At 30.0% G+C, this 27,139-nt stretch overlaps 5 protein-coding genes across 5 annotated transcripts; all 5 read left to right on the top strand.

Annotated features, from left to right (window-relative positions):
* Positions 1 to 2,155: 2,155 nt before the first annotated feature.
* On the top strand, positions 2,156 to 4,170 carry LOC103569024 (uncharacterized). Its single transcript, XM_008546097.3, has 2 exons — positions 2,156 to 2,482; positions 3,334 to 4,170. The coding sequence occupies exons 1-2, from the start codon at positions 2,429 to 2,431 to the stop codon at positions 3,982 to 3,984; spliced, it is 705 nt and encodes a 234-aa protein (XP_008544319.1). The 5' UTR covers positions 2,156 to 2,428; the 3' UTR covers positions 3,985 to 4,170.
* Positions 4,171 to 4,802: 632 nt separating this feature from the next.
* On the top strand, positions 4,803 to 6,515 carry LOC103569023 (myb-like protein D). Its single transcript, XM_008546096.2, has 2 exons — positions 4,803 to 4,957; positions 5,486 to 6,515. The coding sequence occupies exons 1-2, from the start codon at positions 4,907 to 4,909 to the stop codon at positions 6,326 to 6,328; spliced, it is 894 nt and encodes a 297-aa protein (XP_008544318.1). The 5' UTR covers positions 4,803 to 4,906; the 3' UTR covers positions 6,329 to 6,515.
* A 2,930-nt stretch (positions 6,516 to 9,445) lies between these two features.
* LOC103569020 (putative uncharacterized protein DDB_G0289263) lies at positions 9,446 to 12,284 on the top strand. The gene is made up of 2 exons (XM_053739094.1): positions 9,446 to 9,628; positions 10,319 to 12,284. The coding sequence occupies exons 1-2, from the start codon at positions 9,578 to 9,580 to the stop codon at positions 12,086 to 12,088; spliced, it is 1,821 nt and encodes a 606-aa protein (XP_053595069.1). The 5' UTR covers positions 9,446 to 9,577; the 3' UTR covers positions 12,089 to 12,284.
* A 1,395-nt stretch (positions 12,285 to 13,679) lies between these two features.
* On the top strand, positions 13,680 to 17,249 carry LOC103569019 (centrosomal protein of 112 kDa). The gene is made up of 2 exons (XM_008546091.3): positions 13,680 to 13,808; positions 14,845 to 17,249. The coding sequence occupies exons 1-2, from the start codon at positions 13,758 to 13,760 to the stop codon at positions 16,621 to 16,623; spliced, it is 1,830 nt and encodes a 609-aa protein (XP_008544313.3). The 5' UTR covers positions 13,680 to 13,757; the 3' UTR covers positions 16,624 to 17,249.
* A 2,349-nt stretch (positions 17,250 to 19,598) lies between these two features.
* On the top strand, positions 19,599 to 26,735 carry LOC103569018 (microtubule-associated protein futsch). The gene is made up of 2 exons (XM_053739409.1): positions 19,599 to 19,784; positions 20,935 to 26,735. The coding sequence occupies exons 1-2, from the start codon at positions 19,734 to 19,736 to the stop codon at positions 26,446 to 26,448; spliced, it is 5,565 nt and encodes a 1,854-aa protein (XP_053595384.1). The 5' UTR covers positions 19,599 to 19,733; the 3' UTR covers positions 26,449 to 26,735.
* Positions 26,736 to 27,139: the final 404 nt, after the last annotated feature.

Genomic DNA, 27,139 nt, shown 5'->3' with positions numbered 1-27,139 from the left:
CAATGGTGATATAGATACATGATTATGATAAAAAATAATAAAATATGAGCGTGTTAATAATTATTATTGTATCTCATTGAGAAATAATGCGTGAACGTGAACATGTTGTGTTAATAATAATAATACCATTAATAATAAAAATAGTAATAATTTTTTCGATTGATACTAAATGATAAATCACAAAAAAATGAACAAATCTAAGCTGTACGATTAGAAAATTGTATTAACGACGAGTCATCGTAAAACTATGTATTAAAAAAAAATTAATTATTATAATAATAATAATAATAATAATCATAATGATACATAATAAGTTGTCTTTTATGAGTTTTATGTTGAGTTAACAATAAATTTATTTGCTTATAAAATTGATTAATAATTTATAATTTATAATAAATGGTTAAAAAAATGTAAATTAAGTGGTCGTTATTAAAATTTTAAAAATACAGGGAACAAGACGTTTGTCGAGACTGTACATATGAGATTGTATGAGTGATCCGACCAACTGAGAATCATAAATTTATTGTTGTTGAATATATGTGTTGATTTATATATAAATATAATAATATTAAAATATATTGATATATATAATGTGTATGTATACATAGATTTATGATGACTCATTGTAAAATAATAATAATAATTATTATTATAATAATGCGTTAGTGACTGTATCCAACTATAAAATACACCAGATAAAGGACACCCCCAATGCCAGAAAATGGCGTGTGACAATAAAGTGATTCAAATTATTTGTTTTTATCTATTTTATTCATACTATTCCTATTACTTTCTTATTTTTTTTAACAACATTAAATATGACGAGCATATAAATCCGATTGATAGGCAAGTGACATAATGAGCGCGACAAAAAGGGGTACGGTTAGTTTCACGCTGGCCGCTAGGCAGCGCACGGTAATACCGAGCGTTCTTAGTTGGAAGAGCGCAACAACTGCTCATAACTCGCTATTCATTGTTTTTATTCCCTTTTGATAATTATTTTAGTCCAACTCGTTGTGACGCGATTATTATCAGCCTCATTTCTCACATTGCAGTTATCAATGCTTATTTGGGCCGTGCTGCACCTTGGGGTGCTTGTCACAGAGCTTCTCTCTGTGACTAGAGGACATATGTAATATTTTTGCTTCGATACGCTGGAAAGGATTAATTTTTAGGTCGTTAATCAATTCATGGCTTGTCACTGTGATAATTAACGATTTCGATTTAAAGGTGCGTTAATATAAAAGAAAGCTTTATTATAAATTTTATCGCAGTTGTTTTTCTACTTTTAATTAACTGTCGATAGGTAATTAATAATATTTTGACAGTTTATTATTGAGTATAAGTAACTATTTGAACATCGTACCGATAATTTTGAATATTTACATATACGTTTACGACAATCCGATTTTACACATGAATGAAATGGAAACTTATTTTACCCATTTGAATATCCAGAAAACAAATACCATAAATTACGATTAAATCTTGATAAAAATTCGTGTGTATAACTGTTTTCATAGTTATGGAGGGGGAATGTCTTCAATAAAGTATAATTCGATGGACTTATGACGTGACCCGGCTGTATTTATTTTCTTATAAAATAAAAGAATGACTTTCTACCCTCTAAACAGGGTAAGAATTCAAACTTCCGGTACAGGTCTGGTGAAAAATAGTATATACATCACGGAGAAATGTAAGACGTCCAAATCCGCGCATTTCCCACCCTCGCCGTCGGCTTTTGTAGGCAATTACACACGTGGGTTGGAATGTCCTATTTTTCTCCCTTGGTGTGTAATGTACTAATTCCTTGCCTTTTTTTTTAGTACTGTAAATCGCGTTGTAATTTATAGTTTACGTGTCTTATTATTTTAATATAATTGATTTATTAATTACAAATTACTGGTTATTACAAAATTTCAAAGATGAAAAATTACCAGTCTATTTAAAAATGATAAAATATTCATTTATAATTAAAAAAAAATATAGGTGTTTATTACGCTTATCAAAAAAAAAAATATGCATACATTAATTAGTTCAAATGTAATAATGATTATAGTATAATAAAGATAAGATATATAAGTACTCATTAGACGTAGATCGATAAAAATCGAAGGTTTCAAAGATGACAAGACAAATATTATAACTATAATAAAATTAATGCTTGGAAGATTTTGATAACAGCAACCGTCGATTAAATTATATCTTTTATGAATATTTAATTGATAATAAATATTATACGCATTAGCATAAATAGAAATACGAGAAAAATATTTAAATAAAGGTTACACAAGTGTGAGCCATACCAAGTATTTTTTCTACATCTACGACGTAGAAGTGTTGTATATAAAAGCAAGTTGATACAATTTTTTGGGGTTAAAAGATAATTATTAATCTAACAGAACTTATTGAAAAATATTTTTCTGAAATGATTGTCGTTGCGTTAATTTGTTTTACGTTTATTGCCAGTGGATCTTGTCAGGTAAGAAATTACATTTTTTTTAATTTTTTTACTATGAACTTATTGGCCATAAAAAAATTATGAGTAATTTATTTTTAAACGCGTTGTACTTTTAGTAATTAATAACAAAAAAATTTTAATTAAAGAATTAAAATTGTATAAAATATTATTTTAAAATTGTTAAGTATTTTAAGGGTGTGCACATTTTTTTAATTATTCGAAATTTTTATTTATTTAATATGATTTCATCTGAATACTGTTTATTTATATATATATATTTTTTTTTTTCAAAAAAGTGCATAACAATGAATTTTCAAATTTGAAACGATTTCGAACTTTAAGTCGATCATTTTTGAAACTTTAAAAAATTCAAGAGTAGAAAAATTTTCAATCTACAGACCTCGATTTTGAAAGATCCTTATAAAACGTCAAAAAATGTTCATAACTTATTCAAAGATTTTTTTTTTTAATGATCTTCAAAGCGGCAAAATTTTAAAGTCGAATTATTTTTGCTCAAGGTAAGAGACCGAGTACCCCATTAAGGAACTAGTACCCTATCACTCATGTATTTGTATATCTATATTTACTAAATATAGATATAAAAATATATAAAGTGATCAAGTATTCGTTTCTTAATCGGGTACTAGGTCTTCTACCTTATAAATAATTCAGAAAAACATTCCTAAAAAGTACTCAGTTCAAAATTCTTTGTACTCTTGAATGTTTTCAAAGTTCCAAAAATGGTCAACTCAAAACCCAGAGTTGATATGTATATAAACATATTTTTTATGAATTCTAATAATCGGTTTCGTTAATTATTCTATTATAATTATTTTTAAATACTAACTAATTATTCATTTTTATTTTTTTAGGTATCAGACTCATCAGACAATGATCTTCTAAACTCAAGATTAATTGATACTCTTCAATTTAAAAGATATCTAAGTGCACATCGATTAAAACCAGTACCAAATTACAGTCCTGACCAAATTTCAAGTGAGCCGGGACCTGATCCAAAAATAATATTGGAGAATATTAAAAGAGACGTTGATACTGTAAGAGAAAAATTATATCAAACAGTTGAACAACGTTTGAGCTCTATGGTTGAAAAATTTGAAAATAATGCATGGGAGTATGTACAGAACCTCGGCAAGTACATCGCTAAAAATTATGAAGAAAAAGGCAATTCAACACTACAAGTATTGGACGGAGAAATCAAAAACAAATTAAATTCATTTGTTTCAAGTTTGATGATGGCTACTAATCAAGCCGTCGAAAATTATAACGATAACGCATCTCTTGTTTCCAAAAGATTGGATAGTAAAATAAGAGATTTAAACGTTAAAATTAATGAAGCGGAGAAAAAAATTAAAGCAGTTGTTGAGAACAAAGGTGATACGAATGACGTGAATACTTCAATTTATGATGAAAAATCAATTTTGACGGATCTTGATGGGAAAAAAATAAATTTGTTCGACGATGATGATGAGGGTTTAATTTTACCTAAAATATCGGAATCTTAAATTTCGTTTATTATCATTCTATTACTAATATTTTTTTAAATCTTATTCACAGTTTATATAATTTCGTTTTATTTTATATAATATATTAAATGCTATATTTTACCATGATGTATTTTTAAGAAATTTTTACTAACATGTGCTTATGATTAATGTAATAATCAATAAAAGTGATTTCTGAAAATTTAATGCTAAGATTGAATTTGGAAATTTTCTATATATTTTTTTCAAAAACAACTCGATTATGAATCACTTTATTACAAATATTTTTAATGAAAAAAATAGTGTGCTGTCGATATTTTTGGGAAGAATAAAGATATAAATATAAAAATTAAACTTTACTTGATAAGTAGAAATGATGTCATACCTATAGTCTAAACTAATGAATGTGCAGTTGAGTGTATATGTATACATGTAGTGTCTGAGTTTACGCAGCGTACTTATTTTTTATCAATTTGAAGCGATACCAGAAATTATTATCTTTAGTTCTGTTCTTTAATTAATAATTCATTTCATATATAACTTTTAAGTAAAAACAGTGATATATTTATTTTGTGAATATATGAAAAAAATCAACCAACAGCTAAAGAAAAAAAAATTTTATGTTTTTCCCATGTGACCATTTTGCCTTGAATCATTTTTTTAAATAAAAAATAGCAATTAAATCTTATTGTACGTCATACTGTTCTCTCTTAAGTACTTGTTTTTTTTTTTTTTTTTTTTTCAATTTAATGATTTTCTAATTAATATTTTAAAACTATTTTTTATCGAAAAACAAAAACAAATATTAATAATGATGATTATTTTAAAGTAGTTTTAAAAATAAGATACTTATCGATGAGGTATATATTCTGACTAATTAGTTTTACGACAATATAAATTTTAATATTTTCAAGTGGTTTGAGTTTCAAACGGCTGTGTTACAATGAATACTGCCACATTGTGTCTCGTTATTGTTTGCACCCTGAACTTTCAAGTATGTAATTTTTTATAATTTATTTTTATGATAGAATAAATAAATTTACATGTTATTATTCTAATTTTAAAATTTTTTGAAACATATATTTTCAAAATTTCTTAACATTTGTCAGTCAAAGATTTAATGCTCGAAAGTTTTTAGAAATTATTAATATTCAGATAACCGAGATAATTTGAATTTGCGGATACCAATTTTTTTTTTTTTTAAGTATAATCATAATTAAATTTTTGAAAATCGAGTTTTCATTTTTTACATTTTGTCTGTTTGTTATTTTGAAAATTTTTACAGACAAATTACGAAAAGTTACTGACGACTAACTGTTTTTATGTAAATTTTTATTTAAAACAAAAAAAATATTTCTTACATTTCTTACACACACTAGAATCACACTTAGACCGAATATTTCTTACGTAAGAATTTTAGTAAATAAATTATAAAAAATTGATCGAGCATTAAATTTTAATTAGGCATTCGTTTTTTACAAAAATTCAAATAAATTTTATTTAAATAACTAATAAATTACAGGATTTTACTGCGTGGGCTACACCATCAAGTGTTGATTTAGTTTCCAATTCTGAATTAAACACTCAACTCACAGATAATAAAAATAATAAAACTACGTTCAATCCTGTTGTATATGATGACAAAAACTCTATTACCGAAGCTCTCATAATTAATCACAGTGTTCAAAAGACAATTTCTACTGCAAATACTTTGGTAACAAAAGCTCGTTTGGTTTCAAAAGATGATAAAACCCGACCATTGAATAATCCATCAAAGTTTGTTAATAATGATTCATCTGAATTTTTTCCGAAAACTCTTACCAATTTTCGCCGTAAAATTTCAAAGAAAACCAACGGTACATCTACGAATAGGAGACGTCTAATTCTAAAAAAAAAGACTTTTTCCAACGATGACCAAATAGTTCATAACACCACGACATCTGATAGTTTCATTACCCAAGAATCGAAGAGAATAACTTCTTTTACTCGCAATGCTAAACCAAACAACAATTTCATTAACTTAAACCGTACTCATAACGCTGAAACAAATAATAAATTTAATTCCATTTCGAGAACGGTGGACCCTAATAATAATAATAAAGACAATAACACTGATGGTGAAAATCGTAGACTACATTGGATACCTTTTCCCAGAATAAGTACTACTGATAATTATAGTTCTGTCAATCCTACTACAAGGACTATCAGTAAGGATAATAATATTGTAAGCAACGTCAGTACTCAAGCTCCTAGTATCCCTAATAACGAGAATCGTCTTAAGTCTTTTTTCCAAAAAGAGTTCGAAAAGGCTAGGACTCGAGCGTATCTTGGATGGTTTGACCAAAAAAGTAATCCTCATTTCTAAGCCGTTAAAAAAACTTTATCGACATACATGTATTATAATGAAATGCTGATGTATAATTTAACTAATTAAGGTTAGTTTGACTGAAAATTTTTATTTTTTTGTAATGAATATTTGTTGATTTTCATTTGTACTTTCTACTTACTTGGAAAATTATCAATAAATATAGAGACGAAAGCTCACATGTTAATGATCGTTTAATTTTATTGACTTCAATTTTCCCAAATTTCTGTGATCCACTTTATTATTAATTGATAACTGGATGTTAATTTACATAGTGTTAATTAGTCCTTAAAATTTTAAAAAAATTCGGCTAGGGAAATTCTAAACTTCTAAACTCACTTCGCTTGGGCGCTAAGATCCTCGTTCTCTCGTGACACAGCGCAATCTGTCGGCTCATTCTGGAATTGACTATTGTCATGGTAACGGTTGCTATCAAGATGGTTGGTCATGTTACCACGCAAAACCTTCTAGTATTATAAATATAGTTATTAAATATTATTAATTAGTTTCCAGTGTACATTTCCGTAGAGTCTTTTTACACTTTTGTCTCTATTGTTTGTTATGTAACGACTCTATATGTTACTATGGTCAACTATAATTGATTTTATGAATGCTTTATTGAATGTATGTTACTTTTTTATCGACGATAAACTCATTAATGAAGAATATATATATATATATATATATATATATATATATATATATATATATATATTTATATACTAATAATATATTTTAAACTTATACCCGAAGGTTTATGTTATAAATAAAACATCGGTAGTAGTTTCAAAATATTTTTATCGTTAATTATAATAAACTATTATGTTTTTGACAACTTTTATCTGAACATTTAGAACTTATACTTCAATGAATGATTTTATCACTACCCATAAATTAATTTAGTTAATAAAATAGAATAAATATCGATGGCAAGTGTGTAACTGTACAGTTTTTAATGGAAAAATTAAAATGATTATCTTATTTATTTATCTGATATTCTTTGTCAGTCGGAAGATCCAGGTAAGTTTAAATTATAGTAATAATAAAATTATTAAGAAATATTATCATGATATTGATGGATTTTCATTAAAAAATTAAATTATAAAATTTTGATTGATAGGGGCCTCAACCGTCATTTTTCATCTGGATAAATGTAAACCATACTAATTATTCAAGTCAACGATTTGTTACATCAAAATTAGAAAATAATTCTGAACTTACAATTGCAACAAATACATAAAACACGGATTTGACATCAAATAATGCAGAAGTAAATCTATCAAATGAAATAAATCTATTGAACAAAATTAGCAACAGTAAATTATCATTGTCAATATTTGATATAAGTAGTTTACATACCCATGATGATGATGACATTTATGATTATCAATATTATGATTTAGACGACAATACTTTAAAACCTATACATAATAATAACAATACTGATGACAAATTTAATAAGGTCGATTATGAGAATCATATAAATATTTTGAATACCACACTTGCGAATATGGATCATGACAACAATCATATCTTTACTAACACTCCTTGTAACTCAACCAACAATACTCTTACTAAAAACCATGAGATTGATGATGATGATAATGAGTTTCCTGAAGCAGGGATTATGTTAGATGTACCTCAGCTAGATGCTAATAAAATTAGGCATCACGGAGATGAAAGATATGAAGAAAAAATCCCCATTAATAGTTTTGGTGACACCGCTGCAGAAAGTGATGATGATCTGGCGATCGAATATAATTTTTATGATAATCAGTATCCACATTATGTAAAAGCTAGTGATACCGATAAAAATTATGAGGTTGCTCCTCGCTTACTTTTTTTTCTCTATTGTCTGCTATTTAAGTATTACCTATAAGTATAATTTTTTTCTACTCTAATCATTTATTCATTCTTAATAGAGGTATTTAAGATATCGTATTTATGATTGTTACACGTATTATAAATTGTAATTAATTTAAAATACAATAAATAATTTTTAACAATTCATGTATAGAGAATATGATTTTTTGTCGATAGTTCAATTTATCAGTAACCTAGAATTATCATTTTTATCTAAAGGCATTATTAGGCGGTGTCTTCACTTTTTCAATATATCCAATGACCTTGAACTAAATAACCGCATTAAAATTTTATTAATTAACTAAAATAAAAAATTAAAGCACTAATTGAAAAAAGTAATAAATTTATTTGAATTGACATTATATAGATACGCATTATTATTTTCCGTTTACTTTTATTTCATGTGGATAAAAAAAATTTTTAGTTGCCATGAAATTCATTGTTTCAGTTGGCAAAATGAAATATTCTCCAAAAAGTGGAAACTTTTTTTGAGCATTGCTCCATTTAACCTGAATTTTTTTTATGCATAATTAAAGTTAAAAAAATTTCATGATTTTTTTTAGTATCTCCATTTTGTCGACTGATATATAAATACGTATTTGTAGGTTCCGTAACAACATATCCGAAGACAAAATAACCGCGACAAAATATCCTCATGACAAATTATCCGCACGACAATATTAATAATTATTTTTAAATATTATGATCTAATGATGTAAACTTTGGAATGCATTTTTCAGGAAAGCATGTTTTCATGCACACTTACACACATACCGGAATATATGCGTGAAGCGTTCCACACTTTCGTATTATGAAAGAAAATTTTTGTGATCGGCTCGAATAATCAAGTGATTCCTAAAAAAAAGTGTAAAATTTCCTTATTCAATTTTTCTTGAGGATATTTTGCCATGCAGTTATTTGGTCCGGGATATTTCGTCGCGGTTATTTTGTTTGCAGATTGGTAGTTGCAGTACCGTATTAGTAACTGAATAACTGGAAAAAAATGCTGAGTAGAAAAATCAGTGGAAAAGGCAAATTATAAGAATTTTAATCTATACGATTTCATACTAAACAATTTGTCATTATTTCATAATTATTTTGTTATTAAACGACAAAAATGAAAATAAATGTCTTATCTCACATTTTTTTTTACTGGTGATTTATTGCTAAGTACACTTTTTAATAATAGTGTGTCATCGATATATATATGTTCTTGTTTTTGAAGCTCTTTAATCGACTTCTCAATAATGGTCTAGGTAGATGTGGCCAATAAGAAATAAAGAACGTGGAAATAAAAAACCAGATACGGAATAAGTAGCTATAAATATTTCGTGATTTATAAAGGTTTGTTACTGCGAAGTAATCACTGGAACTGAATCATTGAAAATGCATACTTCGATATTCTGCTTAATTATTGTTGCCACTTTGACGTCTCAAGTGAGTAATTATTATTTATTATCATTCGGAATATAATTATTTTGAGTCGATAAATTACAAACATAAGTAATTTGTTACGCTAAATAATATTTTTTTTTTACTTATTTTAAAAATTGATTTTATAAGAAAATAAAAAAAATAAGGTATCTATTTTTTTTTTATTTTTTGTCTCATTCTATCTTATCAATATACGGTGTGTTTTATACAAGAGTTTTTTAGAACAATTTAAAAAAAGAATGATAAATGTAATTAATGGAAAAAAAAAAATTTAATGGTCCAGGAAATAGAATAAAAATAAAAATATAGTGTAGAATTCAAAACTTAATTTATTCTAATTCTTGGATGATGAAGAAAATTTTTATAAGTATAAAATTTATTTTTGTAAATTTTTTATCAGAAGTAAAGGAGGAGGAGGGGGGAATGGGGTACTTTAGGAAATTTATTTTCGAGAACTCGAATACGTTAAATTTTTCTTTTTTAATGACATTCAAGGTGAATAGAAAAAATTTTCTGTGGCCGTTAAAAAAAATTTCATTTTCGTGGGCAATCGGAGTACCCCCTAAAAAAGGTGAACAATAGAAAGAAAATTCTAGATTAAATTTTTTTTGAGTAATATATGAATTCTATAAATTCTATATATATATAAATAATATATGTATATAATATATATATATAAATTTATAATTGCAGGGATGTTTGGGTCAAAATCAGCAGGAATTTGAAGTTTACGGACAACCGTTACTTATAAATTTACTTGAAAATTTTCGTGACAAAGCTAATTTCTTGAGAGATGAAACGATAACTAATGTATCTTCAATATCAAAAGATATTGTTCATCAAGTGTATGATAAACTGAGACAAGTCCATGGTCAAATGAAAGGCCTGTCCCGAAAGGCAATTGCTTTAGTTCAAACTAATGCAGACAAAATAAAAGAATCGACGGAATCGAAATTACAAGAAGCAAAAAGAGCTAAAGAAGTTGAATTTGGAAATCTCATGGATTCTCTAAAAGACAAATCTGTAAGAGAATTGAACGAAGTGGTCCAAACATCGTATGATAAACTCGACAATAAAACGACGAATCTAATGAGTTTATTAGATCGAAAAAGTAATAACATTAATCAAAAATTAAGACAAGCAATAAAGGATACGTATAGAGTAGAGTCTGACAACAAGTGGAATGCAATAACGTCGTCTTTTATGGAAGAAATAAAATCGAAAGTTGATCAAGAAGTCAAGTTACAAGTAAGAAGTTTCTACAATCAACAATTTGCAGTTGAACTGCCTAATTACAGACAACAGTTGTGGGATGTGGCAGCAAATAATTTTCGTAATTTCGATGATCAGCTAAAAAAAAAATTTGAAGCAAAAATACAAGAAGCCACCGCGGAAATAGACCACAAATTGAATGAATATTCCAATAAAATACAAGGTTTAAGAATTAATCTTGATCATTTGATTGCTGATGTGACTAATATTAACCCTAGGTTGCAATCAAAAAATAATAATGATGATCATAAACAGATGATTCCCGATAATTCTCATATTAATCCTGATCTTATAAATAATTCTCGTGAAAATACCAACAGAGACATCGGACATGGAACTTCTGAACAACCTGACGTTAATCCTGATTTTGTAAATAATCCTTATGAAAATTCTAATAGAGACATCCGACATGGAACTTTTAGACGACCTGACGTTAATCCTGATTTTGTAAATAATTCTCATGAAAATACTAATAGAGACATCGGACATGGAACTTCTGAACAACCTGACGTTAATCCTGATTTTGTAAATAATCCTTACGAAAATTCTAATAGAGACATCGGACTTGGAACTTTTAGACGACCTGACGTTAATCCTGATTTTGTAAATAATTCTCATGAAAATACTAATAGAGACATCGGACATGGAACTTCTGAACAACCTGACGTTAATCCTGATTTTGTAAATAATCCTTACGAAAATTCTAATAGAGACATCGGACTTGGAACTTTTAGACGACCTGACGTTAATCCTGATTTTGTAAATAATTCTCATGAAAATACTAATAGAGACATCGGACATGGAACTTCTGAACAACCTGACGTTAATCCTGATTTTGTAAATAATCCTTACGAAAATTCTAATAGAGACATCGGACTTGGAACTTTTAGACGACCTGACGTTAATCCTGATTTTGTAAATAATCCTTATGAAAATACCAATAGAGACATCGGACATGGAACTTCTGAACAACCTGACGTTAATCCTGATTTTGTAAATAATCCTTATGAAAATTCTAATAGAGACATCGGATATGGAATTCCTGAACAACCTGCCGTTAATCTTGATTTTGTAAATAATCTGCCCCATGTCAATAATGATGGTGGTTTGAAGGATAATGAAAATGACTTAAGTTCAGAAGATTTGGATAAAATTTTTGATGAATACCGCTTGCCAGATGTAAAGGTTTGAAAATTTCTGAGTACCCAGATAAATGAACATGAATATGACATTTAGATTTTTTTATTAACAAGCGATTGATATTTTTTTTCTTTCATTTTTATTTGCTGATTTTTTTTTTTTTAACGAGTTGAATGTTTGCATCAAAAGTAAATAAAAAAAAAATTTATATTAATCAAGTATGTTAATAAAACTTTATTCAATGATACTACCTTATACTAATATATACATAGAATATATACATAGAAATATACATAGAAAATTATTTTAAGGCTGTTTTAATAAAAAAAAAAATTATAATTTGACCCGACAAAATATTTTTGAAATTGAATACACATGATCATAAAATTATAAAATAAATATGAACAATATAATAATAATTTTTAATCGAGTTGTTATTGACTCAAGCAAAAACACGATTTCAATTTAATTAATTTAATTGCTTTTACGATGACTGTACAGGTATTTTTCTGTTAGAAACAATAAAGCCGGCACAAATCAATTTAATTTGAGTATATACATTAAGAATTTAAAAAATATTAAATATAGGGGAATTCCCGAGCAAAATAAGACACCATTTTCGAAACAAATTGATTAACGTGATCGAAGTCTGCTTCCTTTTTACAAAAGACCGTTCCCTCGCTCGTTTGGGCATTCGAGCGCTTCGTACATCCTTATCTTCTACTATAATATAATTAAAGCAAAATATCGAGCATAAGTTCATTATTGGCGTGATCGTAGGATCTACAATCAGATCAAGAATCCTTTTTGCTTGTGAGTGTCGATCCAGCAGCCACTACGAATCCATGTCCATTGAATCTAAAGTATTCGGTTTCTTTTATGCTGTCTTAGAAAGGATTCGCCCATCACATCAATTCTATGTATTGGTCGACACATCCCTTGGCCGAGAGAATGCACAGTATCTTCCCTTGCCTTTCAAAAAATGCTCAGTTATGGTTTGTAAAAAAATTTGGGGTAAGTTGATCAGTCCGGACAGTACAGCAAATTAAAATTCATAAAAAAAAAAAGTTTTTCTTACAATTGTGGGTTATTTTACTTTAGCCATCTTTTTCCAGTTCTCAATACAATACTTTAGATAACACAACTTCAAAAAAAAAAACTTATAAGAAGTAATTAATCATTTTGACAAAAAATTTTTTTTCCACAGAAATACTGTCCCATTTTGCCCCAGAATTATTTAATTAATTGTCAAATACTCTCAAATTCTCAATAAATTAATTTACTTTGTTAAGATTACGTTATATATATATATATATATATATATATATATATATATATATATATATATATATATATATAATAGTCTAAATGTGTAAAAATATTTTGAAGTATGGATTGACATCTTTGCTTTTTAGTGTGACATATATTTCACACATTTTTAATAGATAACGCATATATTCTTTATATATGTGTTGATATGTAAGCTCATTACTGGTGAACAAAAATAATTTTTCCCTCCGGCTACTGCTGAGCATCATTTTTTTTTTTAATTAAAAGTTCTTATCATTTTAATTGGGTTTCTAGACGTTTGATGCGACCTCCATTTCAGTGACGTACGAATTGAAAGCATCCTGTTATATAAAGAACAGAATCAAGTGTTTAGTTATATTGTGATTTAAAAAGTTTAGTTCTTCTGAAGAATTTGAAAGAATCGGTCATAATGAAGATTTCAATACTTTGTTTAATTGTTCTCGTCACATGGAACTCTTCAGTAAGTCAACATTATTTATATAAAAAGCGTTTAGAATAAACTTTCAAATCAATGTATAATTTATTTAAAAAATATTAAAAAATTATGATATAGTCTAACTTTGTGTCATAGCACAATAAAATAATTTTATGACTAATGAATTAATACGTAGTATATAAAATATTTATTGTGAAAATAATTTGGATATAACCAGATCTATATAATCACATAATTTTTTCAAACTTTAATACACGGAGATAAATTTATGATAGCAATTAAAATATATTATGACAATGGTTCCCATAACGGATGGTAACCAGTTTTTTTGAAATATCGATTATAGGAACGGCACCTCATATATTATAGAAATGATTCCCATACTTTATGGGAACTATTACCACAATATAAGGTAATGTTTACCTTAAGAGCATAGAATTATTACCATAGTATCATGGTAACAGTTATCTTGATGTACAGGATTTATTACCATATGCATTCTTTCGTAACCATTACAATGTAAACATATGATCTATTCCTATGCAATTGTGGGAACTATTTCTTACAAATCATAAGCTCAAATCTATAATTCCGAGTAATTACGACCATAATGTTATGGGTTGATATTTTATAAACGTACTAAGAACGTTCACTATAATTTTCTCTCCGTGTATACAACATTGATCTCAATATATCTAGGATAAAAGCACCACTTGTGGCCACTGCTCCATTTTTGGACGTTTACAACTTTATTTTAATTAATAAAAAGAAATAAAAAAAAGTTCCATTTTAATAGTGTGATATAAGTATCTTTGAACTCATTCAGAAAATAAATTATGTCATTGCGTACTTTTCAAATTATTTTATGCAAACTTATTACTTGTACAAAACTAGATTCAAAGTTGACAATATCGGTATCTTTGCCCTAAGTAGATTTTACTCGGATACAAGTGGTTTAATTTTGGATTTTCAACTTTGATCAACGTATATCTATTCCAGTATAAATAAGAAAGTACTTAATTGTATTATAATCTAATTATTTTTATATTTATGATTGTAGGAATGTTGGGCAAAATCTATCAACCCGTTGGGAAAGCAGACCGATTTGAATTCGATTGAATCTTTACGAATTGAAGCAGCTAATATAAAGCAACAAAATATTGAAGAATTATCTTCGAAATCGAAGGATATAGTTAGAGCAACATATACAAACATCAATAATGTTCTTAAAAACGTTAAACTTATGACTAAAAAAGCTACTGAAATCATTACAAATTCGACTCGAAAGATGGAACATAAAGGAAATGCTATAAAAAACGAGACAATTACTGAGATACAGATGGCATCTAAAAATATGACATCGACGTATTCTACAAATATTAATGACGCAGTTAATAAAGTTAAACTTATGACTAAGAAAGCGAAAGGGATCATTGAAAAGTTAGTCACAAACGTAGATACTGAAGGTAATTCTATAAAAGAAAAAACAATCAATGATTTGAGACTACAATCAACAAATCTTACTTCTATATTTAATGATAACATTAGAAACTCAATACAAAGAGCAAAGCTTGCGATTAAAGCAGCAAATAACACTGTTGTAAATAATATAAACGAATTAGGTAAATTAACAATTGAAAAAATCCAAGGAAAAGCGAATGCTGCAAAACTTGATGTGCAAAATCGTATTGATGATATGAAACAGGGCTTAGATTCTGACTTATTACAAAAAAAAAATAAAGTTTATGATGATGTAGTAAAAAAAGTAAAGACCGCAAAGATTGAACTTGATTCTCACAATAACGAATTAATAGGTCAACTGGATTCTAAGAAAAATGAAATTATTAATGAAATAATAAAAAACAATAATAGCACTAAATTCAAAGAAGAGTTAAGTGAAATAAAAAAGGAATTTATAGAAAAGCTGGATGCTGAGCTAGAAGAAACAAAGAAATCATATTTGCAGGAATTAAAAGAAACAGTAACGGACGAAACTGCTGCGCAAGTGAATAGTGCTAAAGAAAGCTTTAAAACTGAAAAGGAAAAGTACAGCATACTCTTGAGAGGAGAAAAAGAAACATATGTGAATGAATTGAAAGATTTGAAAAATGTAATCGAGAAAGAGCTAAAGACAATTACATGTTGTAACTCAAATAACGACACTATGACTGAGAAGGCTCCAAGCGGTACAACTGTGGAGACTCCAACCGGTACAACTAAGACGGCTTTAGAAGTTGAAACTGAGGAGACTTCAACCGGTACAACTGTGGAGACTCCAACCGGTACAACTAAGAAGGCTTTAGAAGTTGAAACTGAGGAGACTTCAACCGGTACAACTGTGGAGACTCCAACCGGTACAACTAAGAAGGCTTTAGAAGTTGAAACTGAGGAGACTTCAACCGGTACAACTGTGGAGACTCCAACCGGTACAACTAAGAAGGCTTTAGAAGTTGAAACTGAAGAGATTTCAACCGGTACAACTGTGGAGACTCCAACCGGTACAACTAAGAAGGCTTTAGAAGTTGAAACTGAAGAGATTTCAACCGGTACAACTGTGGAGACTCCAGCCGGTACAACTAAGAAGGCTTTAGAAGTTGAAACTGAAGAGATTTCAACCGGTACAACTGTGGAGACTCCAGCCGGTACAACTAAGAAGGCTTTAGAAGGTGAAACTGAGGAGACTTCAACCGGTACAACTGTGGAGACTCCAACCGGTACAACTAAGAAGGCTTTAGAAGTTGAAACTGAAGAGATTTCAACCGGTACAACTGTGGAGCTAGAAAATGATGATATTGATGATGCTTTTGATGATTTTTTTCTACCAGAGGTCTCTAAGTAAAGTAAACTAAACATCCTCTGAAGTAAGCCAAAAGTTAAGAAAATTCGCTGCATAACTTAAACGCCCAAAAACTACGAATTTTTATTTTTAATTCCCATATTTTTATACTGTCCCGGAAAAAAAATTATGGTTCTTTCAACAGCAATAATGTTGTGAAACATTGTTGTAGTGAGTAGCCCAATATGTAGTAAAGGGTACTGCATATATAGTACTGACGACTAAATATTGTATTAAGTATCGAGGACTGTAGTTGGCACTGTCACACGTGCGGTTAAGGTTATTCCAAGTAGGAGTTGGCATTTATTTACTCCAACTTATAGTAACCTCATCTACATCTAATGTCGTAACAGCTATAATTTTTTTTTTCGTGTATCTTAACTCTTGACGTCTCTCAGATATTACATTGTCCGAAATCACATCATCACGCCAAGTTTTTATCAGCATTTGTCAGAGAGCTGATAGAAAAATAAATATGATTAAGTAGATACATTAATAATAATCACAGCGAACAGAATAAAGCATTCAATCATAAACTTATAAAAACATATGTATGTTATAATTTATGTATAATATTAAATGCAAGAGAATAAACAAAGAAATTTTATTTTAGAATATAGTACCTTATGTTTTAAAGATTATAATTCTGATTGATTTCTCATTAGTTAGTAATTACTGTATTCTTTTTTTTAATATTAACCCTGTGAATAAATATCAATCAAATGAGTATTTATGTTAATACCAAAATTTGTAACTTTTTTTAAATGCCAATAAAGTTTAATTAATCAGCAATAATTATTTGTACCTAATGCTACACTTAATATCTTTATCATAATAATATAGCTGTAAAATATTTCGTAATTTTTTACAATTTTTGATGAGGTAAAAAATATTTTTTTTTTTTTTTTGTAAATTCTGTTGATGACAATTCTTAATAAAATAGACAGATTTGAATGGTTTTAGAAAAGACATCAAGAGACAAAAAAAAAAAAATTATATTATTATTATTTGAAATTTTTTATCATGTGAAATTTGTGTTTTTGACAATTTTTTTGACAGGTATCTATCTGTTCGAATGTGCTCGAATGTGTCGAATGTTCCGAAAGTATCCGAAAGTATCCGAAAGCATCCGAAAGTATCCGAAAGCATCCGAAAGTATCCGAAAGCATCCGAAAGTATCCGAAAGCATCCGAAAGTATCCGAAAGCATCCGAAAGTATCTGAAAGTACATCGAAAAGTGTTCTGATTAGAAAAGTGTTTTGAAAAGTATTTTTGATTACACTGATAGAAGGATTTGTTTAGGAGTAATAAATTGATTTATTAAATTTTTCTCAACTGACTTTTTTGGATTTAACAAATATTTAGTAATTATTAACAATATTTATTATAATGAAATAAGTAACTTCTTTATTATTAAGAAATATTTTTAATGCTAACAAAGCCTTATTAACATAAAAGAAATATTTGTTAGCACCAAACAAGGCTTGTTAATATTTAATAAATATTTCTTAGACGAATTTGTCGGTAGAGGGCTACACACGAGCCTGTAGTGGTGTACAAGTATTAAAAAAGCTATATGTGTGTGTCGTTGCGACGTCATATTGTTTACTCCGTTCTAGCTTGCATTGTTGGTTAAACGTAACCTACAACTGAAGCTCTCATATACTTAAATAATATTTATATCAGAAGTGTTTTGTAAATTGTCATCCATATTATAACTATGAAAATATGGAAGCCTTGTTAATTTTATTCAGTTCAATTTTAATCAAATATAAAACCATTAAAAACACATGTACTATCAAACGGATTTTATGTTATTTCTCAGCGTAGTTTAATATAAGAAATTTTAATTTGTTTATTCTAGTTATAGTGTTAATTACTATGAAATTGTATTTTGAAATTAAAAGAACAGAAAATTTTATACGATGGTTGTTTTAGTTATTTTTGTTTATAAATACAAATATTAATGAATGTGTGTAGCTGCATGCAAAAACATATATAGATATATATTCTTGAACTGTGTGATTTTATGAATTAAATTTTAATAAATAAGTTAATAGATAATTTCTTAAATATAAAAAAAAAATTTGTTCAAATAATAAAAAATATATTAAATATAAAATATTCATTTATTAATTATTAAAAAGTGATTCATTAAATGTTAAAAAGTGATTTATTAAATACTAATAAATCATTTTTTAAATGGAAAGAAATCGTTTATTAAATATTAACAAATCGTTTATTAGATGCTAAGAAATATTTATTAAATACAAAAAAATGATGTTTAAGAAATGATTTGTTAAATATTAATAAATATTTCTTAAATAAAGCTCCGTTAAGAAATAATTTGTTAAATATTAACAAATCTTTTTTAATACTAAGAAATCCTTCTATCAGTGTAGATTTAAAAATAAGAAGGTATAGTTTTCGAGTTATTCAAAATAATTATTTTATTTTCCAATTTCATTTTTTAATTAACTTTAAATTTTTAACTAATAGATTTTTAAATTTTTACAAAAGTAAATTGTAATGGACTTTTTAATCGACGTAAGAACTGTCAAATTTAAAAATTGGATATTTGTTCGAGAAATGCAGAAAATTTACATACATATACAAATATACTTATTCAAATTATTTATGTCCGTATAAAAGTTTAGACACCATACAAAAATTGAATAATCGGAATAATTTTCTATGACCTAAGAAGTCAATTTTGTAAATTTAGACCAAAATCAAAAACCTCTTTATTTATGTATTTTCATTATTCGTTGCACGAGTAAAAAATCCTCTTTTATCAAGATTTTTCTAAATCATTAAAAAATAATAAATATAGTCTTGATATTTTCATGTTTAGTATCAGAATAAAGAAAAAATAACTTTTTCCCTTAGGCTATGCTGAGCGGCCTATTTATTTAATGATCATTTATTATCGATCTAATTAGGCTTTTATCATTTAATTAATATGCCTTTTAAAAAGTGGCCTCAATAGTAATGACGAAAAATTATAGAGAAAATCTGTTAGATACAATGTCAGTGCATTTAGTCGGGAGATTTATGTCAATTGTTGTTCAGAAAGTTTAGTTCTTTTGAGAAAGCTGAAAGGATCAGTCACAATGAAGGGTCTAATATTCTGTCTTATTATTCTCGTTGCTTGGAAGTCTCAAGTAAGTCAACAATATTGTTCATTTTTTTTTTAAAGCGCTTATGATAAAATTTTTAATTAGTTCTTTTTTTTTAAAAAACATTAAAAAATCATCTTGTGAAATAATTTGGTGTCATTCTCCCATCAAGAGTATTTTCTTAAATATCAATTAAGATGTATTTCACAAAATATTTGTAGAATTGATTAAATATGAGTTATATAATAATAATCAAATTCTCATTGTTTTCAAACCTTTTTCAAAATTATACATTCATTTTTTCGTTCTTTCAATTTAATTAGTTTTTAAAGAAATTTACAAAGTAAATTTTAACAAATTGCGATAAATACTGGCATAATTTGATTCGATAGTCTCAGTAATATTGTATAATCGTATTCTCTGCTGGGGTGATCTAGTTTTAGAATGTATTCTAGCATTTGAAAATTTAATGTTTTTGTTAAATTACAATAATTTGATCAACAATTTTTAGAAAATAATGCACTTTATTGCGTTGATCGTCGAGTATCAAAATTCATATAATTGATGATTAACTATTGAATTATAAATTGCGAAACATTAAAAAATACAAATATCATTTAAGAAAATATGTTGCTTTATTTCATTTCAATCTAACCCGAGTCAAAATATTAGACGTAAATTGAACGTTTTTCGATCTTCGTATGCCTATTTATTGGTTATAGAATAACATATATGATCTTATAAAACTATGCAAAATTACTTTGACCGAGAATAAAAACTTTGCTGACCTTGTGCAATCTTTAATTGGTCCTAAAAAAAAAATATATGGAATCATGACTATGCGAGTTGAGTTTGGGAGACAAATAAAATTTTGACCTCTGTGTATGTTCAAAATATGGTCTTAGAAATACATGAGTCGTAATCGGATCATCCAAGGTCACTTTGAAAAATAAAAAAAAAATTTCTCACCATTGTGTAACGTTTTTTCTCTAAGTTTTATTTACATTTTATTAGATTCGTGAGACAAAGATACATTTTGAGTACAATAAAAACGTTGAACATTCATTTTGAATGTTCGATATGTTCAAAATGTTAAAAACGATCAATTTACGAATTATGTTATTATTATTTATTATTAATATAATTTATTTTTAGATAATATTTTTATGGGATTATTTTAATTGTTGTATTATAGGAATGTTGGGCACGAACTTCGCAACCGTCCAGGAGTTCGGAAGAACAACCAATCGATTCCAATTTGGTTGAATCTTTACGAATTGAAGCAGCTAATATAAAGCAACAAAATATTGAAGAATTATCTTCGAAATCGAAGGACATAATTAGAATAGCACATGCAACCATTAATGGTGCTCTTAAAAACGTTAAACTTATGACTAAAAAAGCTACTAAAATCATTACAAATTCGGCTCGAAAGATGGAACATGAAGGAAATGATATAAAAAACGCGACAATTACTGAGATACAGATGGCATCTAAAAATCTGACATCGGTGTATTATAAAAATATTAATGAAGCAATTAATAAAGTTAAACTTATGACCAAGAAAGCAAATGAAATCATCTCAACTAAGATCACAACTATGCAAACTAAGGGAAGTTCTATAAAGAATGAGACAATTGATGAGATACGAATAGCTTCTAAAAATCTAACATCGACATATTCTAAAAATATCAATAAAGCACTTGAAAATGTTAAACTTATGACAAAGACGGCAAAAGGGATTATTTCGAATTTAGTCACAAAAGCGAGCAATGAAAGTAATTCTATAAAAGAAAAAACAATCAATGATTTGCAATTACAATCAAAAAATGTTACTTCTGAGTTTTATAGTACTGTTGATAAAACAATGAAAGAAATGAAGCTTGTTTTTAAAACGGTTAATAATACAATAGTCAAAAAGATAGAAAAGTTAAGTGGATTGGCTACTCAAAAACTTGAAAATAAAGCGGACGATATTGAAAATAAATTGAAACATTCGATAAAAACTATGGAACAGCAGTTTGACATTGATTTGCATGAAAAGAAAATAAAACTATATAGTGATCTAGAGAAGAAAACACAAAATGTGACAACTCACCTTGAATTGTATAATCATGAATTAGTAAGACAAATAGATTCGAAAAAAAAAGAGATTTTAGGAGAATTAGAAAAACATGATAATCTCACTGATTTCAATGAAAAATTTAAAAAAATGAAAAATTCATGTGTGAGCGATTTAAATGTAGAGTTAGAAAAAACAAGAGCGACGTACTTCAATGAATTTAAAGACAGAATTGCGGAAGAATCTGATATGCAAGTGCGTAGTATCAAAAGTACTATTGATAGTGAAATAATTAGATACAACCAAATTTTAAAGAATAAAACGGAATTATATACAATAAAATTAGATGAAATGAAAAATGAGATAACAAAAGAACTAAAAGCTGTTTATGGTGACATTCGTACAAAAATCACTTCTGGAGTATCGGCACGAAATGTCACGATACCGATTACGTCGCCCAAATCTAAAACGCCAGTAGATGTCGCTACTGACTTTGTCACGCATCCTGATACAGAGACGACTCCAGAAGGAGTAACTGACAAGGCAGAAAGTGTTACTGACAAACCAGAAAGTGTTACTGACAAACCAGAAAGTGTTACTGACAAAGCAGAAGGCGTACTTGACAAGGCAGACGGCGTAACTGAAAAAGCAGAAGGCGTATCTGAAAAAGCAGAAAGTGTTACTGACAAAGCAGATGTTACTGACAAGCCAGAAGGTGTAACTGACAAGGCTGATGGTGTAACTAACAAGGCTGATGGTGTAACTGACAAGGCTGATGATGTAACTGAAAAAGCAGAAAGTGTTACTGACAAAGCAGATGTTACTGACAAGCCAGAAGGTGTAACTGACAAGGCAGACGGCGTAACTGAAAAAGCAGAAGGCGTATCTGAAAAAGCAGAAAGTGTTACTGACAAAGCAGATGTTACTGACAAGCCAGAAGGTGTAACTGACAAGGCTGATGGTGTAACTGACAAGGCTGGTGGTGTAACTAACAAGGCTGATGGTGTAACTGACAAGGCTGATGATGTAACTGAAAAAGCAGAAAGTGTTACTGACAAAGCAGATGTTACTGACAAGCCAGAAGGTGTAACTGACAAGGCTGGTGGTGTAACTAACAAGGCTGATGGTGTAACTGACAAGGCTGATGATGTAACTGAAAAAGCAGAAAGTGTTACTGACAAAGCAGATGTTACTGACAAGCCAGAAAGTGTATCTGATAAGGCAGACGGCGTAACTGAAAAAGCAGAAGGCGTATCTGAAAAAGCAGAAAGTGTTACTGACAAAGCAGATGTTACTGACAAGCCAGAAGGTGTAACTGACAAGGCTGATGGTGTAACTGACAAGGCTGGTGGTGTAACTAACAAGGCTGATGGTGTAACTGACAAGGCTGATGATGTAACTGAAAAAGCAGAAAGTGTTACTGACAAAGCAGATGTTACTGACAAGCCAGAAGGTGTAACTGACAAGGCTGGTGGTGTAACTAACAAGGCTGATGGTGTAACTGACAAGGCTGATGATGTAACTGAAAAAGCAGAAAGTGTTACTGACAAAGCAGATGTTACTGACAAGCCAGAAGGTGTAACTGACAAGGCTGATGGTGTAACTAAAAAATCAGAAGGTGTTGCTGACAAGCCAGAAGGTGTAACTGATAAGGCAGACGGTGTAACTGAAAAAGCAGAAGGCGTATCTGAAAAAGCAGAAAGTGTTACTGACAAAGCAGGTGTTACTGACAAGCCAGAAGGCGTAACTGACAAGGCTAATGGTGTAACTGAAAAATCAGAAGGTGTTACTGACAAGCCAGAAAGTGTATCTGATAAGGCAGACGGCGTAACTGAAAAAGCAGAAGGCGTATCTGAAAAAGCAGAAAGTGTTACTGACAAAGCAGATGTTACTGACAAGCCAGAAGGTGTAACTGACAAGGCTGATGGTGTAACTGACAAGGCTGGTGGTGTAACTAACAAGGCTGATGGTGTAACTGACAAGGCTGATGATGTAACTGAAAAAGCAGAAAGTGTTACTGACAAAGCAGATGTTACTGACAAGCCAGAAGGTGTAACTGACAAGGCTGGTGGTGTAACTAACAAGGCTGATGGTGTAACTGACAAGGCTGATGATGTAACTGAAAAAGCAGAAAGTGTTACTGACAAAGCAGATGTTACTGACAAAGCAGATGTTACTGACAAGCCAGAAGGTGTAACTGATAAGGCAGACGGCGTAACTGAAAAAGCAGTAAGTGTTACTGATAAAGCAGGTGTTACTGACAAGCCAGAAGGTGTAACTGACAAGGCTGATGGTGTAACTGAAAAATCAGAAGGTGTTACTGACAAGCCAGAAAGTGTATTTGATAAGGCAGCCAGCGTAACTGAAAAAGCAGAAAGCGTATCTGAAAAAGCAGAAAGTGTTACTGACAAAGCAGATGTTACTGACAAGCCAGAAGGTGTAACTGACAAGGCTGATGGTGTAACTGAAAAATCAGAAGGTGTTACTGACAAAGCAGGTGTTACTGACAAGCCAGAAGGCGTAACTGACAAGGCTAATGGTGTAACTGAAAAAGCAGAAGGTGTTGCTTACAAGCCAGCAGGTGTAACTGATAAGGCAGACGGCGTAACTGAAAAAGCAGAAGGCGTATCTGAAAAAGCAGAAAGTGTTACTGACAAAGCAGATGTTACTGACAAGCCAGAAGGTGTAACTGACAAGGCTGATGGTGTAACTGACAAGGCTGGTGGTGTAACTAACAAGGCTGATGGTGTAACTGACAAGGCTGATGATGTAACTGAAAAAGCAGAAAGTGTTACTGACAAAGCAGATGTTACTGACAAGCCAGAAGGTGTAACTGACAAGGCTGGTGGTGTAACTAACAAGGCTGATGGTGTAACTGACAAGGCTGATGATGTAACTGAAAAAGCAGAAAGTGTTACTGACAAAGCAGATGTTACTGACAAAGCAGATGTTACTGACAAGCCAGAAGGTGTAACTGACAAGGCTGATGATGTAACTGAAAAAGCAGAAAGTGTTACTGACAAAGCAGATGTTACTGACAAGCCAGAAGGTGTAACTGACAAGGCTGGTGGTGTAACTAACAAGGCTGATGGTGTAACTGACAAGGCTGATGATGTAACTGAAAAAGCAGAAAGTGTTACTGACAAAGCAGATGTTACTGACAAAGCAGATGTTACTGACAAGCCAGAAGGTGTAACTGATAAGGCAGACGGCGTAACTGAAAAAGCAGTAAGTGTTACTGATAAAGCAGGTGTTACTGACAAGCCAGAAGGTGTAACTGACAAGGCTGATGGTGTAACTGAAAAATCAGAAGGTGTTACTGACAAGCCAGAAAGTGTATCTGATAAGGCAGCCAGCGTAACTGAAAAAGCAGAAAGCGTATCTGAAAAAGCAGAAAGTGTTACTGACAAAGCAGATGTTACTGACAAGCCAGAAGGTGTAACTGACAAGGCTGATGGTGTAACTGAAAAATCAGAAGGTGTTACTGACAAAGCAGGTGTTACTGACAAGCCAGAAGGCGTAACTGACAAGGCTAATGGTGTAACTGAAAAAGCAGAAGGTGTTGCTTACAAGCCAGCAGGTGTAACTGATAAGGCAGACGGCGTAACTGAAAAAGCAGAAGGCGTATCTGAAAAAGCAGAAAGTGTTACTGACAAAGCAGGTGTTACTGACAAGCCAGAAGGTGTAACTGATAAGGCAGACGGCGTAACTGAAAAAGCAGTAAGTGTTACTGATAAAGCAGGTGTTACTGACAAGCCAGAAGGTGTAACTGACAAGGCTGATGGTGTAACTGACAAGGCTGATGGTGTAACTGAAAAATCAGAAGGTGTTACTGACAAGCCAGAAAGTGTATCTGATAAGGCAGCCAGCGTAACTGAAAAAGCAGAAAGCGTATCTGAAAAATCAGAAGGTGTTACTGGCAAAGCAGGTGTTACTGACAAGCCAGAAGGCGTAACTGACAAGACTGATGTTGTAACTAAAAAATCAGAAGGTGTTACTGACAAGCCAGAAGGTGTAACTGATAAGGCAGACGGCGTAACTGAAAAAGCAGGAGGCGTATCTGAAAAAGCAGAAAGTGTTACTGACAAAGCAGGTGTAACTGACAAGGCTGCTGGTGTAACTGAAAAATCAGAAGGTGTTACTGGCAAAGCAGGTGTTACTGAAAAGCCAGAAGGCGTAACTGACAAGGCTGATGTTGTAACTAAAAAATCAGAAGGTGTTACTGACAAGCCAGAAGGTGTAACTGATAAGGCAGACGGCGTAACTGAAAAAGCAGGAGGCGTATCTGAAAAAGCAGAAAGTGTTACTGACAAAGCAGGTGTAACTGACAAGGCTGATGGTGTAACTGAAAAATCAGAAGGTGTTACTGGCAAAGCAGGTGTTACTGAAAAGCCAGAAGGCGTAACTGACAAGGCTGATGTTGTAACTAAAAAATCAGAAGGTGTTACTGACAAGCCAGAAGGTGTAACTGATAAGGCAGACGGCGTAACTGAAAAAGCAGAAGGCGTATCTGAAAAAGCAGAAAGTGTTACTGATAAAGCAGGTGTTACTGACAAGCCAGAAGGTGTAACTGATAAGGCAGACGGCGTAACTGAAAAAGCAGAAGGCGTCATTGACAATGTGTTAGATAGCGTGAAATCGGTCTAAATGGCCTTTCCGAGAATATACAGGGAGGTGTTACTGAGAAGCCTCAGGAAGTGGTGAAATTGAGTAGATAGCTACATAAATATCTAAGACATAAAATTATTTTATTATACCGAGTTATCGTTTGTCCTTCAATTTAATTTTGTCGTTGCTATAATTATAATCATTACTTTCGTGATTTCATTGAATCTTATTGCCCAGCAAATTCTTATAATTTGCAAGCACTTTTGAATTAAATCTATTATCAAAAGAGACGTTCCAAATAAATTTGTTTATTTAAATCCCTACTATTCCTACTTGTGTTTTGTTTATCCATTTCATAAATAATTACACTTCAATTTCCTGATTGTAATTTATCCTTTAATAATTTCTATTGCGGCTGAATATACATTTATAGGTATTTTCAGAAAGTAGACGACAATCTGAAGCTGTGATATGAAGGCAAGTCTACAGAGAACGTTTCCGTCAAGTTATTGGCAACTTTCATTTATTGCATTCAACTTGACGGTAAGTTGCCATCAACTGTCCGCCAACAAGTTGCCGGAATGTTAACGTCAAGTTCCGGATAATATGGCTATGTGGGTATATTTTGTACCCAGTTATCTTCGGGAATCACTTTTCTCTCTTTTACTACGGCTTGCATTCAACTAAATACCAAAGCATGTCGCTAGATGGCACTACTAATATATTTTTG

Source organism: Microplitis demolitor, chromosome 5 (genome assembly GCF_026212275.2).
Source record: "Microplitis demolitor isolate Queensland-Clemson2020A chromosome 5, iyMicDemo2.1a, whole genome shotgun sequence".
NCBI classification, from domain to species: Eukaryota; Metazoa; Arthropoda; class Insecta; order Hymenoptera; family Braconidae; genus Microplitis; species Microplitis demolitor.
The sequence above is the reverse complement of the archived record's forward strand: the minus strand, read 5'-3'. Positions and strand labels throughout refer to the sequence as shown.